At 46.4% G+C, this 16,930-nt stretch overlaps 1 protein-coding gene across 3 annotated transcripts; it reads left to right on the forward strand.

The window, feature by feature from the left end:
- The first annotated feature begins 965 nt into the window (after positions 1–965).
- On the forward strand, positions 966–16,660 carry LOC121438037 (acidic leucine-rich nuclear phosphoprotein 32 family member E). Of its 3 annotated transcripts, none has more exons than XM_041638225.1 (7): positions 967–1,322; positions 4,911–5,060; positions 5,458–5,580; positions 6,816–6,981; positions 7,650–7,816; positions 15,555–15,609; positions 15,973–16,079. In XM_041638225.1, exons 1-7 carry the CDS (start codon positions 1,269–1,271, stop codon positions 16,062–16,064), a joined length of 807 nt encoding a protein of 268 aa, XP_041494159.1. In that variant the 5' UTR covers positions 967–1,268; the 3' UTR covers positions 16,065–16,079. The 3 variants fall into 3 exon arrangements, with proteins under 3 accessions (XP_041494161.1, XP_041494159.1, XP_041494160.1); XM_041638226.1 differs by lacking the exon at positions 15,973–16,079 and adding an exon at positions 16,284–16,660 and having other exon boundaries at positions 969–1,322; XM_041638227.1 differs by lacking the exons at positions 6,816–6,981; positions 15,555–15,609; positions 15,973–16,079 and having other exon boundaries at positions 966–1,322; positions 7,650–7,799.
- The last annotated feature ends 270 nt before the right edge of the window (positions 16,661–16,930 follow it).

Genomic DNA, 16,930 nt, shown 5'->3' on the forward strand with positions numbered 1-16,930 from the left:
ACTAGAATTATTTAAAAATGTATTTGAGTGTTTTGCCTGAATGTTTGTACACACACATCTGTGCCTGGAGCCTGTGGAGGTCAAGAGGCTTTTGAATTCCCTGGAACTGTCGTTATGGACGATTGTGCGCTATCATGAAGGTACGGAACCAGGGTTCTCTGCAAGAGGACATCGTCTCTCCAGCCCCTCTCTTTATAAGAACGTTTTAAGTACAAGATTTCTGTAGGCAGCTTACAAAGGGAAGTTGGAAAGAGAGGTCTTGCTGTGGGTTTTCTGGGAATCGTGTTTTCTTTCGGCCCGTGTTGCTTTTCCTCAACTTTTTGCCAGCGACAAATGACCTCGGTATCAACTCCTCCAGGGCAGTTTTATTTAAAGGTTTCTGAGTCAACGTGCTAAACTCAACTGATTTCAGAGTCGCTCCGCCTTTTAGAGTGGAAGTTAAAATACCTCCTTTATCACGCTCTGGTTGTACAGCACGCAGGGGCGGTTGGAGACGGGGAGGTGTCCCTAGCTCACACCGCAGCGACACAGCCAAGCTTGTGATTTGGGACCACCACAAGCTCTGGAGTGCGGTGTGTTGAGCGACCCCCTTACAACCTGGGGGCGCCGGCGACGCCTTTTCCCTTCCCTTAACCCTGAAGCCAGAAAACCCCCAAACAAACAAAAACAAACCCAACAGACACCCAAACCGTTCCACCACCGAGGGAAAGCGCGCCAATCACACAAAGAAAAGGAGGGGGGCGACTGGGATTCAAAATCATTTCTCCGGGACGTACATCCTCCCGGGCCTATCGGAATTAACTGCGCGCTTGCTCAGAGCCAATAGACGCCGAGTTTCTGGTCCAGGGCCCCCCCAAAGACAGACGGGCAGTCCTCTAGCCCAATGGGGCCGCGCGACGCTGAAGCCTCGGCCAATGCCGTCGGGAGGTGGGCGGAGTGTAGGCCAGGGGGTTGGCGGTGCCGTGTCATGGAGGCTCAGTCTCGGAGCAGCCATTGAAGGGGAAGGAACTGCGGGTGCGCGCGTGTCTCTGTGTGTGAATGTGTGTGCGTGCCCGTGTGTGCGCGCGCGGGTGTGTGGACTAGAAGGTGGGGGCAGCCGAGTTCGTCCCAAGTCGTCGGACTCCATTTGCTATTCTTTTCTTTCTCCCCCACACCCGGGTGGTAGTGGGTGTCCGTCTTTGCGTCTCTTTTCATTCATCTCCAGACCTTTAGAGGTTTTTTAGGGTTGGGGGCAGTGGGGCGGGCGCGCGAGGGGAAAGGAGGAGGACATGGAGATGAAGAAGAAGATTAACCTGGAGTTGAAGAACAGAGCCCCGGAGGAGGTGAGATGACTCAGCCCCCACCTCCCCCTCCCGCCCTGTGTCGTGAGGGGTGGGCTTCGGGGGTCCGGGTGGCTGCGCGGGGCGGGCTGGGAAACGCGCCCCCACTCGGGGTGGGGGCGGGGTGTTTATTTTAAGTTTTAAATCACCAGGCTCTTGTGCTTAAAATGGCGAAGGGCTTAAGTTTCTAGGGGCATTTTCGTGAGCGCGCGGGGGCTCAGCCCCTTGGCGTCCCCGCAGTCTGGCGGCCCCGGCCTCGCGGGGGCGGGCGGCGTGGGCGCGACCCTCGGGCCTTCGCCACCTGCGAAGTTGGTGGAACTTTCCCGCGGTGCCGCCACTCGGCCGGCCGCGGCCACGGGAGTGGGTCTCGGGCCGATCTGCACCCCGTTCTCCCTCCAGCGGTGACCACTCGCGGGCGGCAGGATTCCGGGACCCGACGGCGCCGGCCGCGATCCTCGTGGCGCGCGGACCTCTACGCAAGCCCGTGGCTCGTGCGAGCCGCGCAGTGCTACGTGCGGCCATCGGGAGGGAGCCCCGAGTGGGGGCCCCGGGTGGCGTCGCCGCCGAGCCCCCGGCCGTCGGATTCTCTTGCGCTTCCTTCCCGCCAGGTTCACGGGCCTGGAGCTTGGGCCGCGACGGGCGGGGACGGCGCCCGGGGCTCGCTGGTTCCCGGCCGCGTGAAGTCGAGGGACAAGGGATCCGCGCTACGGTGGTCCCATGACGCCCGAGCAAAGGCGCCGGTCTGCCCGGCCTTCGCGGTTATCTGGCCGAGCCACCCGTGCCGGAGCCCCGTTCTTTTCGGTGGCCGGTTTGCGGGTTGCTCCGACTTTAGCCGAGAGCGAGGTGGAGGAAACATTGTTGCTGTAAGGCTTATCTCTGGGGGAATAGAAGTTTTTTACAGCTTATTAGAAGATTCTAGAATAACTCAAAGTTGAAATGCTGTCATCAGCGGGACGTAGTGATTAATATCTGTAATTCTGTATATCATCTGTAATTCCCAGCCCTTGGAGGCCGAGGTACGAGGATGGCTGCAAGTGGGACTCTGTCAGACAAGGCAAAACAAGTATTTTCTCAGAAGCTTTAGGGTACAAAAATGGGCCTTTCCCCCACGCTTTCACCTCCCAATTGGGAGGATTGCTGCACAATGCTGTGGTGTAGTAATGGGTTTATATAGATAACTTTATTTTCATTTACGTTTTTGGCTTTTTAAGACAGGGCTTCTCCATGTAGCTCTGGCTGTCCTGAAACTTGTTCTGTAGACCAGGCTGGCCTCTAATTTAGAAATACACCTGCCTCTGCCTCTTAAGTGCTGGGATTAACCACCACCCACTGCGTAGACAGTTTATATAAAGTGTCCTGTTTGTTTACTTTCTCCTTGGGAAAACTTGTAAACTGGGTTGCATTGTTTTTGAATCCAGACTAGCAAATAGGAGCCTCAAGGCAGTGAACAGCTTATTCTGGTGAAAGAACTGGGTTCTGAGCCAGATCTACAAACTGCCTTGCTGAGCTCTTAATCCCGGCATGTAATCCTGGCATTTGGGAGGCAGAGGCAGATGGGTCTCTTGAGTTTGAGGCTTACTGGATCTACAAAGCAAGTTCCTAGCCAGCCAGGACTAAATAGTGAGACACTATCTCAAAAACAAACGAACTGGGTGGTGGTTGTGCGGCTCTTTGGTTCCAGCACTCACCATTAATCCCAGAGCTCAGAGGCACAGGCAGGCAGATCTTTGAGTTCAAGGCCAGCCTGGTCTATGAGTTCCTCGGGCAGCCAGGGCTATACACACACACACACACACACACACACAAAGACTTAAGAGTCAGGACACCTCACCATACATTAATGGTGTGACCTAATTAATGCAAATCGTTTTTTATGTACCTTTGCTTCCTGGCCTTGAAACCAAAATAAGATTGATAGATAGAAAGATGATCGATAGATAGATAGATAGATAGATAATAGATAGAGATGTCAAAGTTCCACTCACATTGGCATTTGCTGTTCTGATTTAAGTAAAGACTTACTGGTGACAGAGAATGGGGTCTGGGATTAGATCTAGTCAGGCGCATCATTGGTTTGGGTACTGTATCTCAGATCGGGGGCTGGAGTGGCGGGCACTTGTTCTTGCCCGCGCTCATATGGTGGCTCACAACTGTCGTGGGGTCAGATTCCTCCTCTGCCTTCGGAAGGCACCGGATACACATGTGGTACACATGCCCATGAAAAACACCTGTGTACATCAGATGGGAACAAATAAATGAGCTGGCCGCTCTTCCTACAACTCAGATCTAATGAGAAATCCAGTTCTTGCCTGGAGAGATGCCTCTCAGGGATTAAGAGAACTGGCTGGTATTTGGGGGACCAGGTTTGAATTCCCAGAACCCACACGGCGGCTGTCCCAGGGATCCAGGGGCTGTTTTCTGGCTTCTGTGGGTACTGCATGCCTAGGGTGTACAGATAGATATCCATGCAGGCAAAAGCAACGTGTACATAGAACAAAACAAACTAAAAAAGGAAACCCAGCCCCTCCCTCCCAGGAATGGGAGCGTCCATAGAACTGCTTGAGCATCAAAGGGAGAAAGGACATTTTGTCGAGAAAATTGTTCTGTGTGATATCATTTGTCTTCAGTTGACACCCCAAAGGTGGGCTGTTACAGGTGTCTGTCTGACATTACTTCCTAAAGGGTAACAAAGTTGGAATTCCACTGACATCTGTAGCTAAATATACAGAGGCTTAACCTGAAAGTGTTAGACACTTCCTGCCGTAGCTCAGGAGTCCCCTCTTTGTGGAGGTGCAGGTCAGGGTGGTGAGGCTCTTGCTAACACACATTTCATCAGGCCCTTCTTCAGTTGGTTTTCCGTCCCAGTGATTCGAAGCAGGCACTGCACTTGTTCAGCTGTGAAGGACTGCCTACAGTGATAACTAAATCATACATTTGTTATATATACAGCGTGTGTGCCCACACACCAGAAGGGGGCATCGGATCTCCTTACAGATGGTTGAGAGCCACCATGTGGTTGCTGGGAATTGAACTCAGGACCTATGGAAAAGCAGTCAGTGCTCTTAACCTCTGAGCCATCTCTCCAGTCCCATAAATTGAACATGCTAATTACATAGTGTTTCCTACTTGGTACTTTTCATGTATGCATATAGTGTGCTGTAATCACGGTCATTCCTTACCTTTTTTTTTTTTTAAGTGACTCAGTGAGTTGCGTTCGGGTTGCTTACAGGAACATGGGTGAGGAGAAGATGATATGTAAGGATTGATTGCTGTGTTCCCAGGCTGGTTATGGACTCCATGGCTCAAGTGGCCCTTCCTCCTTCTCTCCTAAGTAGCTGAGACTCCAGCCTCAGGCAGTGCACCCAGTGTAGGGGCTGGTGTGTCGGTTTGGTGGTGTTTGTTTTAAACAGGGTCTTTCTCTGTTCTGTAGCTTTGGTTGTTATGGAACTCACTATGTAGACCGGGTTGGCTAGATCCGCCTGACTCGGCTCCGGAGTGCTGGGACTAAGATTTTAATATTCATGTGTTTAGAGTGCTCAGACACAGGTCTGTTGCTGTGCAAACTAATTATCAATCTGTTTCCTCTAACAGGTGACAGAGTTAGTCCTTGATAATTGCTTGTGTGTCAATGGGGAGATCGAAGGCCTCAATGACACCTTTAAAGAACTGGAGTTTCTTAGTATGGCCAACGTGGAATTGAGTTCCTTGGCCCGGCTTCCCAGCTTGAATAAACTTCGAAAGGTGAGTTGGGAGTAGTAGTTCGAGGACACCATGGTTTTTATGCTGGGGCGTATATCAAGGTCTCGCTCAAGCAAAATGACTATTTTACCTGCAATAAGAAATCTTTAAGTTTCTAGGGATAAGAAAAGGGAAGGAGCCTGGAGACATGACCTGGGTTCAGTTCCCAGCACACAATTCCCAGTCACAGAGAGCTGTGACTCCAGTTCCAAGGCTTCCAGCACCATCACACACATGCAGGCAAAAACCACAGTGGAGCTGCTGCACAGGGTTCTGATCTCTGCGGGTAGACGGGAACTGATGAGGGCAGAGAGAGTGATAGGGCCTCTTCAAACTGATGTGCGCTTAAAGGTCCTCAGGCTGCGTCCTTCTTTGTTTTCTCTCCGTGTGGAATATGTAGTTGGAACTCAGCGACAATATAATATCTGGAGGCTTGGAAGTCCTGGCAGAGAAATGTCCAAATCTTACCTACCTCAATCTGAGCGGAAACAAAATCAAAGATCTCAGTACAGTAGAAGCTCTGGTAAGTGAAATAATTGTCTCTGGACTTGATTTTGGGATTAATTTTAGATTGATTTATCTGAGGTTTGTTCATACTCTATTTTATTGATCTCTGTTTAGGTCTGGAGTTTTCTGAGATACGTCTTAACAGATAGTTATTCTTTTTCTTTTTCTTTGCTTTTCGAGAGGGTTTCCCTGTGTAACAGCCCTAGCCCAGGCTGACCTCGAATTCACAGTGATCCACCTGCCTTCTGAATTAAGATGGCTCTCAGCACTGAGGCACAGGAAGGGTGACCCCGAGTTGGAGCCTGGGCTGCAGGTGCAGAGTTAAACTCATTCTTAAAAACAAAGGCCTCAAGCTAGGCAGTGGTGGCGCACTAGTACTTGGGAGGCAGAGGCAGACTGACCTCTCTTGAGTTCAAGGCCAGCCTGGTCTACAGGGCGAGTTCCAGGACAGGTTCTAAAGCTACACAGAGAAACCCTGTCACGAGATCCGCCTGGCTGTCCTTAGGTTTTTCAGAGTGTTGGGCTTGATGTGGTGGTGTCTGCCTGGATCCCAGTCTTGGGAGGCTAAAGGGATTGAGAGCGGAGGGTCAGCTTAGGCTGCGGAGTGAGACCTGTCTTTAACAAAATAAGATGGTGTGAGGTTAAACTATTGGAAAGGAGCGTGGGTGCTGGTTAAGGTGACCATGTGATCGTGCCACCTGTTGCTCTTTGGAGAGGCGTGGTCTACGTAGACCCAGTTGGCCTTCTGCTCCTATCTGATCTCCTACCGGGCTGGGATGAGGCATGCTGCTGCCTCTTTGTGCACAGATTCTTTTTTTTTTTTTTTTCATTTATTTACTTTATTATGTATACAATATTCTGTCTGTGTGTATGCCTGCAGGCCAGAAGAGGGCACCAGACCTCATTACAGATGGTTGTGAGCCACCATGTGGTTGCTGGGAATTGAACTCAGGACCTTTGGAAGAGCAGTAAGTGCTCTTAACCACTGAGCCATCTCTCCAGCCCTGTGCACAGATTCTGTCAGCAAAAATGCCTTATAGACGCTGAAGAAACCAAGCTGTAAGAAAAGGCGCTGGAGGTGTAGTGGTGACAGACCACAAGAGCTGGCTGTTCTGGTAGAATGACCCTTACAGAGCATTAAAAATGCAAAAAACATTCTTTAACTTCGTGTGTGTTTTTCAGATCTTTCATTAAAATTGAAGAACATAGTGTTTAAAATCTTGATTGTAACCTTTAACTTTACTTTTTCAGCAAAATCTTAAGAATTTGAAAAGTCTCGACTTGTTTAACTGTGAGATCACGAACCTGGAGGACTACCGAGAAAGCATTTTCGAGCTGCTGCAGCAGATCACCTACTTAGATGGATTTGACCAGGAGGACAACGAGGCCCCCGACTCGGAAGAGGAGGACGAGGAGGGTAATGGTTTCTTCTTTTTGAGACCTGACTCCTGCTGTTCTGGAACTCACTGTGTTGATCAGATTGGCCTTAAACTCAGAGATCCACCTGCATCTGCCTCTTAGTGCTGGGATTAAAGGTGTGCGCCACCTTGCTTGGCAACAAGCAAGCTTTGAAGTGGCTACAAAGTAAAACCAACTTCAGTGCCATATAGTGTATGAAAATCTATCTCAGTAATTACCTGGGTTAAGGAAGATGCTTATCTTTTGTGATGCTGGGGGTGGAATCACATGACAGGTACACGCTAGACCGTGTCCCCAGTCCTAGAAAAGGTACTTCTTAAGGTGATTAGTAACAGTGCTATGAAACAGAAGGTTTGGGGAGGTTTGTTTGTTTGTTTTGTTTTCAGACAGGGTTTCTCTGTGTTGTCCTGGAACTCACTGTATAGACCAGGCTGGCCTTGAACTCAGAGATCCACTTACCTCTGCCTCCTGAGTACTGGGACTAAAGGCGTGCGCCACCATTGCCTGGCCAGAATGTGTTTCTTTAAAAAAGGAGTGGGAACACCTTGAAATCCTCTCCCCATTGGCTGGTGGTGTTGAGATAATTGGGCAGGGTGAGGAGGGCCTGCATGCCAGGCAGAAGCATTTGACCAGCCATCTGTTTATCTTTCCAAATGTCTCTTAAAGATGGAGATGAAGATGAGGAAGATGAGGAGGAAGATGAAGCTGGTCCACCTGAAGGATATGAAGAGGAGGAGGAAGAGGAGGATGAAGATGAGGATGAAGCAGGTTCAGAAGCGGGAGAGGGAGAAGAGGAGGTGGGCCTCTCATACTTAATGAAAGAAGAAATTCAGGTGATTGGAAACTTGGTGTTTGCACTGATGATGGTTTGGGGACAGGCAGAGGGTTGAAGGGTGAGTCGTGAGTTGGTTTCTAACCTGTGGGTAAGGTCTGTCCATCTTCTCTCTCAGCTTCCTGCTGGGTGCTCCTATACTGTATGACAACCATGGACACTTGTTAGTTTTGATTTTGCTTTTTAGCTCAAGGACAGTTTTATTAAAAATTCCTAGAGTAGGAAAGCAGTAAGTCTCAGCAGCTGCCAGAGGATAGTGGACGGGAGAAGAAAACCAAACTAAACCACCATGGTGTAAAAACTGGTGCAGAGGTCAGACACATGTTGGACAAGCAGTCACGTGGCAGGAAAGGGGTCTTAAGAGAAGGAGTATGGAAACCCAAATTATCAGAAAAAGCTTTATTTGTTCTGACCAGCATCCAAAGAGAGAAAAGGAAAAGGCAAAGTTGCCTTTTTGACTTGGGCCTCAGAAAGGTGTAGACTTAGCTGAATCTCATAGTGGTTCTACAAGGACTCCATTGCTTGTTGCTGTTTATATCCCAGGTGTCCCTCAAATTGATTCTGCCCTCTGTGGTGTGGGGTGGTGGGAACATTTGTGAGTGTCTGAGTCTGTACCCTGATTGACACGTGACAGACACTTCAGAGACCCGAGATGTCTTCTTGCATAGCTTGGTACCCCTGCATCTTGCAGCTGCTTTTCTCCTCCTCATCCTTTTTTATTTTAAAGACCGGGTTTCTGTGTGTGTCCCTGGCTGTCCTGGAACTTGCTGTGTAGACCAGGCTGGCCTCAGTGACATCTCAGTGCCCCTTTATATTATGCGTATATGGCCATTACTTGCCCTCTTGAGTGCTATAATGTCCCTGTTGCCACCAAAGCATGCTTCATTAGCTGTAGGTTTTTTTTTTTTTTTTAATGTAATGATGGTTATGTAGACAATATCTGGTGAATGGTTGTTATTTTTTTTCCTGATACTATTTTTAAATTTGAAATGAATGTACAAAAACGAGGCCTTAAACTTGTTTGGCGCTTTGTAAGTCAGAAACTACACAGACATGAAGAACAAAACTTGTTTAAGCATCTTAATTTATAGGGGAGCCTTTGTAGTTTCTTCCAGCGGACAGATAGCTTGGCTGTTTCTCATGTCTGTTTGGTAAAATAAGAGTCTCCTGGTTTCGTTTTATTTGCATTTGGCCTTGTATGTTCTCTGTCAGTAATAGATATACTCTTAAGTATAAGTAGGAAATACTTTAAAAGTTACATTTTGAGCTGGATGGTGGTGGCTCATGGCTTTAATCCCAGCACTCAGGAGGCAGAGGCAGGCAAATCTCTGAGTTCGAGTCCAGCCTGGTCTACAGAGCTAGTTCCAAGACAGCCAAAGATACACAACGATGTTTCGAAAGACCCCCCCCCCAAAAGTACATTTTGTAGTGTGTGTGTGTGTGGGGGGGGTGTGTATTGTTTTTATTCTGCACCCCAGGCTGCCATGCAGTCCCCTTACCTCTGCCTCCGGGGTCACACAGACATTCACTCCTGCCTTAAAAGTTACTTTCAGCCAGCCGTGGGATGACTACACTGAATGTTGGGGAATGTTAACTCAAAATGATATAGCCAAACATAGATTAGAAATTTTGGAAATATACATAGCATTAAGTTAGTGCAAGGCCAGGAACATTTTCATTCTGGATGGGATTGTTTAGGGGCTCAAAAATGAAGTTTTGGCTTAGCTAGGTGTGGGGTAGCTCATGAGCATCACTCTGGGAGGGTGAGGCAGCAGGGCTGCAGGAGTTTAATGATATCGTAGGCTTACCTAGTGTGCCCCAGGATAGCCTAGGCTACAGAGGAACCTTGTCTCAGAACAAACGAGCCCACAAACCAGAGTTCTTGTTTTTAGGAGCTCAGTGTGGGAGAGCACCAGAGGCCATTGGTGCTCAAAATAAATGAGAAGGGAATGGTGTGTTTGATTATGCATTGTGTTTTTTCCTTTAAAACGTATTATTATTTATGTATGAGTATTTTGTGTGCATGTATGTCTGTGTGAATGGTAACCATAGAGGCCAAAGAGGGCCTAGGATCCCTTGGAGCTGGATACAGATATTTGTGAGCCACGATGTAAGTGCTAGGAGCAGCACCCAGGTCCTCTTTCCAGGTGGTTATTTTTGCCTTTTAAGATGGGGTCTTACTATGTAACTTAGACTGTCTTTGAACTACTGGTCATCCTGCTAAGCTTCGCAAGGGCTGGGATTATAGGCCAACACCTGGCACATTCCATTACACCTTTATTTATTTATGTTAATTTGTTTTTGAGACAGGGTTTCTCTGCATTGTCCTGGAACTCAGGGATGCTCCTGTCTCTGCCTCCCGAGTCCTGGCCTGACCATGACTGGGTTTATGTGGTCCCGGGGATCTAACCAAAGGCTTCTTGCATGCTAGGCAAACATCCTCCCGATCGAGTTACAATCCCGAGACCCCTGGTTAGCTGTTTTTTATTTGAGCCTTGTATTTCTTCCCATTTTGGCTGTTCTTCAGAGGAAAGGGATTAATATGTATCAAGGACTTTTTGTCCTTTAGGAATATTGGGATGTACGTCATACTGTTCATATGTGAGTCAGGAAGCAGTTCCCACTAACAAGGCAAAGGTCATCACAGCAGTGAGTGACTTTCTGCTGAATGCTGAAGCTTTATTGAGACATCAAAGGATGACTTTTAAAATGCCTTAAAACTTCAGTCCGAAAAAACAAAAGCAAAAAACAAAACAGCAACAACAACAAAACATCAGACCAAGTAAATTTTGTTTAAACAGAATTCAGATAGTGCTTTATGTCTGTGCTTCCTGAAGCATCAATGTGGCTAGTCTGTCAAGTGTTTTTTTTTTTTAATTACAAATGGCTATTATTTTTGCATCTTTAAGATGTTTAAAATGCCTCTACTTCCTTTCCTCTTTCCCTTTTCTGTCCCTATTTTTCCTTACCTTTCCTCTCCCTCCCCTCCCTTTTCTTGTCCCCTCTACCCCCTCCCACTTGCTTTTTTTTCTCTTTTTCTCCTGCTCTTCCTTTCCCTTTCTGTCCCTCTCCTTTCTCTTTCTGTCCCTCTCCTTTCCCTTTCTGTCCCTCTCCTCCATACTTCCTTCCCCTTTTCATTTCCTTTAGTTTAAGAGAACAGAGTCCCTGGTTTTTCTTAAGGTCCACTTCGTGGAGTTTCCTGCCCCACTGTCCCTTTGGTCCTGTAGGGGACTGGGTCCCTGGAGGTGATGCTGTGCACTGTTACTCGGGTAATGAACCGAGGAGAAGATGTGCAGGCTCATTCTCTGTTGTGTTGCAAGGCGTAAATCAGTCTAGGGTGCAGGACCCTGTCTCACTGCCTTTCTGTCTTCATTTTTGTTTGTTTGACTTTTTAAGACAGGGTTTCTCTGTGTAACAGCCCTGACTGTCCTGGAACTCTCCCTGTAGACCAAGCTGGCCTCAAACTCAGAGTTCCTTCTGCTTCTGCTGGAGTTAAATGTGTGTGCCTTGACTATTGATTTGTTTTTTAAAGATTTTTTTTTCTTTTATGTATTATGTACAGTGTTCTGCCTGCTTGTCTGCCTGCAGGCCAGAAGAGGACGCCAGAGCTCATTACAGATGGCTGTGAGCCACCATGTGGTTGCTGGGAATTGAACTCAGGACCTCTGGAAAAGCAGCCAGTGCTCTTAACTTTAAGCCATCTCTTCAGCCCCCCCCCCTTTTTTTTAAAGTGTGTGTGTGTGTTTTGTATGCACGTTTCTGTTTTTGTGAATGTTCACAGGTGTGTGGGCAATGACATGCATGCAGAGGTCAAAGGACAACTTTTGTTATCCATCCTTAGCTTCCGTCTGAGATAGTCTCTGCTTACTGTGTTTGCCATGCTTGCTGACCCACACACTTGGGGGGTTCTCTCTGCCATCTTTTATCTCTCCAGTAGGAAAACCAGGACTGCAGATGGACACTACTGCAACCAGCTTTATGTGGGTCTGGGAATCTAATCTCTGCTCCAGGTCGGGTTTGTTTGTTTTTTGAGGTAGGGTTTCTCTCTGTAACCCTGGGTGTCCTAGAATTCTTTAGGTAGACTGGACTGTCCTTGAACTCACCTCTGAGGTGTCCTTGAACTCTAAGGTGAGTTCAAGGCCTACCTCTGCCTCCCCTGACCCGCTGGGATTAAAGACCTGCCACTGTGCCCAGCCTTCAAGCACTGTTAACTACTAAACATTCACTGCTTACATTTTGTGCTGAACTTGGAACTTAGTAAGACTGGCTGGCTAGCAGGCCCGAGATCTGACTGCTTATGTTTCCCCTGCGTCACGAGTGTAGGCATTCACCACTATGTCACCTTTTATGTGGCACTTGGCAATCTGAGCTCACTCAGGTCTTCATAGTGTACGGGCATCTCCCCAGCCCGTCCCTCAAATGGGTTTGAGATAGTCTAGCTCTGTAGCCCAGGCTGGCCTTGAACTTACAGTCATCCCATCCCACCTATAGAGCTGCATGTATGCACCACCACACATGGCTCTGTTGTAGATAATAAAATATATTGTATATAATATATATACCTGAAGAGCAGTAAGCTTGTGTAGTCGTAAGATGGAGAGAGGCTTGGCTGGTTGTTTTTTAGATACTTAGTACCAAATCTGTCTGATGCTTAGATATTTGTAGCATAGCTAAGATCACAACAGTAAGTGCAAAAGGCTCTGAGCAGTCAAAATATAAGTAATGAAAGTCTTCCGAGCCTGTTTGTGTCGGAGAGTATTCATTTCGTGTTGGAATTAGACGTTGTGTCCTGCGTGTTCACGTCTGATGCTCTGTTCTGAGTCTGTGGCAGCATAAAATTACAAGAGTAACTGACGGTAGAAGAGAGGGTGTAAAACTAGAAGAAGAGACCCAGTTGGAGGCTGGAATTATTTTAAAAAGTAGAGAACGTGCCAGTGATGACTTCACTGGTAAAGGCACTTGCTGTGCAGGCCTGGGGGCCCGAGTTCAATCCCTGGAACCTACGGAGAGGTGGAAGGAGAGGACTGACTCCGAATTGTCTGCTCATTTCCACACGTATTCTGTGGCACGTCCCCACACGGCATGTACAACAGTAGTATGTACACACAACAATAATATGTGTTTTAGAAAGGAGAAAACCATCTTACATATATTAAGAAGTCTGAGGAAATTAGCATATACTAATAATTAGAATGTTCATGGTCAAACAGTCTTTTATTAAAGAAAATTGGGCTGGAGAGATAGCTCCGTGGTTAAAAGCACTGGCTGTTCTTCCAGAGGACCTGAGTTCAGTTCCCAGGAACCACATGGTGGCTCATAACTGTCTATAACTCCAGTTCCAGGGGATCTGACACCTTCACACCAATGCACATAAAATAAAGTTAAATAAAATTTTAAAAAGATCAAGGGGATGGGCAGATGACTCAGTTGGTAAAGTGGGTAACTTAAAATATAAGGACCTAAGTTCAATTTCAAGAATCCCTTTAAGAAAACAAACAAAAAACAGCTAGATAGTGATGGTACACAGAGAAACAGTAAACAGTCTTTCCTTCTTTTTTTTTTTTTTTTTGACAGGGTTTCTCTGGAACTTGCTCTTTTGGACCAGGCTGGCCTCGAACTCACAGAGATCCGCCTGCCTCCGCCTCCTGAGTGCTGGGATTAATGCGCTACCACTGCCTGGCTGAAACAGTGTTTCTAAAGCCAAAACAAAACTGCATGGTGGCAGCCTAGGAGAAGTGGAGACAGGTGAATCTCTGGGCCAGTACAGGCCACGTGGCAGGTTTAGGCCGATGAGGGGCCCCATATCAAAAAACAGTAGATTATAAGTGTAAGGAACAATACCAGGGCCATCCTCTGGCCTCATAATGCCTAAGTGCATACATATGAACCCACATATATGTGATCATGTACATGCAAGCATGAATGCATAACACAGGATGATTGTGATGGTCATGTTTTTAACCATGTCAGGCTGACCTGGAACTTTCTCTGCCTGTCTCTGCCTCAAGGCATGCACCATTGTGTCTGGTGTTATGCTGTGTCTTTATTATACTTGTAGTTTGACTGAAGGTCCAGGCGAGATCACCTGGCATTTTCTATATTTCGTTGATGCTCAAAATTTCAGAGTTTTGAAACATTTTGGATTTCAGATTTTTGGTTCATTTTGCTTTTATTAATTGGAAAACAGATCTAGCGAAATACATTTATTTACTTAACGTATGATGGTATTTGGTGTCGGGGTTCATATCATCTGTGGCTCAATCTGTAAAGTAGAGTACCTTGTTTTTAAAATAGTCAAGACCTGCTTCTGTTATGGTGGGCAGATGTGGCTGTTTGAAAGTAAGCTGGGGGGCTGGAGAGATGGCTCAGAGGTTAAGACCACTGGCTTCACTTCCAAAGGTCCTGAGTTCAATTCCCAGCAACCACATGGTGGCTCACAACCATCTGTAATGAAATATGCTGCCCTCTTCTGGCCTGCAGGGACATTTGCAGGCAGACCACTATATACTTAATAAATAAATAAATCTTAAAAAAAGAAAGTTAAAAGTAAGCTGGACAGTGATGAGTGCTTATAATCCCCATACTCGAGAGGCAGAGCCAGTACTGGAACGTAACCACACGTCAAGATAGAGGTTAGCCTGGGCTTCATCCTGAGACCCTGTCTCAAGCAAACAGGCAGTTTAAATCACACAAAACTCAGGTGCATCTCCCACATTGTGCTGTCACAGTTTGAGCGCTCACCAGCGCGTGTGTGGTGGTGCACAGCACAACACAGAGGACATTTGTGTTGTTGGAGAAAGTTTCCTTAAACAGTGTTCGTCTAAAGCACAGCCTGTGTTTTTAAAAATGTAGTTGCTTGGGTCTGGAGAGATGGCTCAGAGGTTTAAGAGCATTGCCTGCTCCTCCAACCATCTGTAATGAGGTCCGGTGCCCTCTCATGGCTTGCAGGCATACACACAGACAGAATTGTATACATAATAAATAAATATTAAAAAAAAATGTAGACGCTTAGTTAGGTTCAAAAGCAAAACTGACAGAAATTGTCCTTTCTAGAACACAGTGGACTATAATTTTTTTTTTTTTTTGGTTTTTCGAGACAGGGTTTCTCTGTGGCTTTGGAGCCTGTCCTGGAACTAGCTCTGTAGACCAGGCTGGTCTCGAACTCACAGAGATCCGCCTGCCTCTGCCTCCCGAGTGCTGGGATTAAAGGCGTGCGCCACCATCGCCCGGCCTATAATTTTTTTTAAATATTTTTTTATTTTATTTTTTTTGGTTTTTCGAGACAGGGTTTCTCTGTGGCTTTGGAGCCTGTCCTGGAACTAGCTCTGTAGACCAGGCTGGTCTCGAACTCACAGAGATCCGCCTACCTCTGCCTCCCGAGTGCTGGGATTAAAGGCGTGCGCCACTATCGCCCGGCCAAAATATTTTTTTTATTTATTATGTATACAATACTCTGTCTGCATGTATGCCTGCAGGACAGAAGAAGAAGTCACCAGAATTCATTACAGATGGTTGTGAGCCAGCATGTGGTTGCTGGGAATTGAACTCAGGACCTCTGGAAGAGCAGTCAATGCTCGTAATCTCTGAGCCATCTCTCCAGCCCCATACATGGAACAAGATTTATTCATACGTGCTCCAGCCCCTGGACTATAATTTCTTTGCTCCAGTTGGGATTTGTTAAACAGTAAATGCCCAAGTCATGGTTCATTTCTTCTCACACTGAATATTTGAATTTGAAGGATGAAGAAGATGATGATGATTATGTTGATGAAGGGGAAGAAGAGGAAGAAGAGGGTAAGTTGCATCAGTCTTAAGCAATTCTGAATCTAAAGATAACACATGGGATGGATTATTGAGGACTGAGTCTTATGGGGATCTCTCCTGGTCCCTTTGGTTTTGTTGTTTATCATAAGGTGCCTTGAGAAGTAGAGAAGTGTTTGGAAAGAACTTTAATTCCAGTAAAACAAAACAAAAAAGCCAGCTTGTTACTTGTACTTAATAAACGGAAATGAAAGCCAGACACAGTGTGTCCCAGCACTTGGGAAGCAGAGGCAGGTGGATCTCAGTGTGAGGACAACCAGGACAGCCAAGGATACACAGAGAAACAAAAACAAAAGCTTTGTTCACTTTATTGCACTCTGGAATCTCATTTTGTAGAGCCTGGTACCTCAGTCCAGAGAGGAATGGCTGATCCCGGATGTCCCTTTAATTTCGTCTTTACCTCGCCCTTCACACTGGTGTTTGCATAGAGTCACACTGATGTCAAGCAGTTAGAGTCTTCACCTGCCTTTGCCCATGAGGTTTGTCAGGTTCTCTCAAGTTCGCTTATACTCTGAAATTGGACGACATTTTAGAGTGAAACAATTGATAATTTTCTCTTGCCATTTATTTTTTTTTTCTGAGATTGAAAGCTTTCTAACTTAACAAAAATTCCTTTGCTGAAATGATCCTATATTCTTCCGTTTTAGAAGAAGAGGGTGTGCGGGGAGAGAAAAGGAAGCGAGATGCTGAGGATGATGGAGAGGAAGACGATGACTAGCCCCTCCAGGATGAGGTTGCTCCTGGTGTGCAGTAGAGCAGCCATGTCTTGTTTCTTCATGTATGATAGCTGTCCCTAGAGGTGATGTGCAGCTTTTATAGGAAAGTGTGGTTTTACTATTTGGCCTTACCATTCCGACTGAGATCTGCTTGTCTGTTAATCATAATGTATGTAGAAAAAAATTTTCATTCATCTTCCCGTTGTGAAATTCTTTAGCACTGTATTTAGATTCTGGATTTTTATAATTCATGCTTAATGTATTAGACATTTTAGCTCATAATTAAAACATGGTTGCTTTTACACAGGCCTAGTCTGGTGCATTTTATTCATAGTGTTTTAAAGTTATTTATAAATTAACAATACACTCAGCTGTAATATGAAATGGCAAGTCTCTTGAGTGATAAAGCTGATTTTTTTTTTTTTTTAAGAGATGATCCAGAAATCAATAGCTTGAAGGCAGTTTTGGGGGCTGGGTGGTATGTGAGAGCTTTCCTGTCATGGTTTGGGAAGTAGACGCAGAGTGAGAGGGTTCTCTTCAGCACCAAGGCCGCGGATACAGTTAAGGCTGCTAGGGAG

This window comes from Microtus oregoni, unplaced genomic scaffold (genome assembly GCF_018167655.1).
Source record: "Microtus oregoni isolate MIOR12 unplaced genomic scaffold, Mior012 000054F_ref0000373, whole genome shotgun sequence".
In the NCBI taxonomy this organism is placed as follows: domain Eukaryota; kingdom Metazoa; phylum Chordata; class Mammalia; order Rodentia; family Cricetidae; genus Microtus; species Microtus oregoni.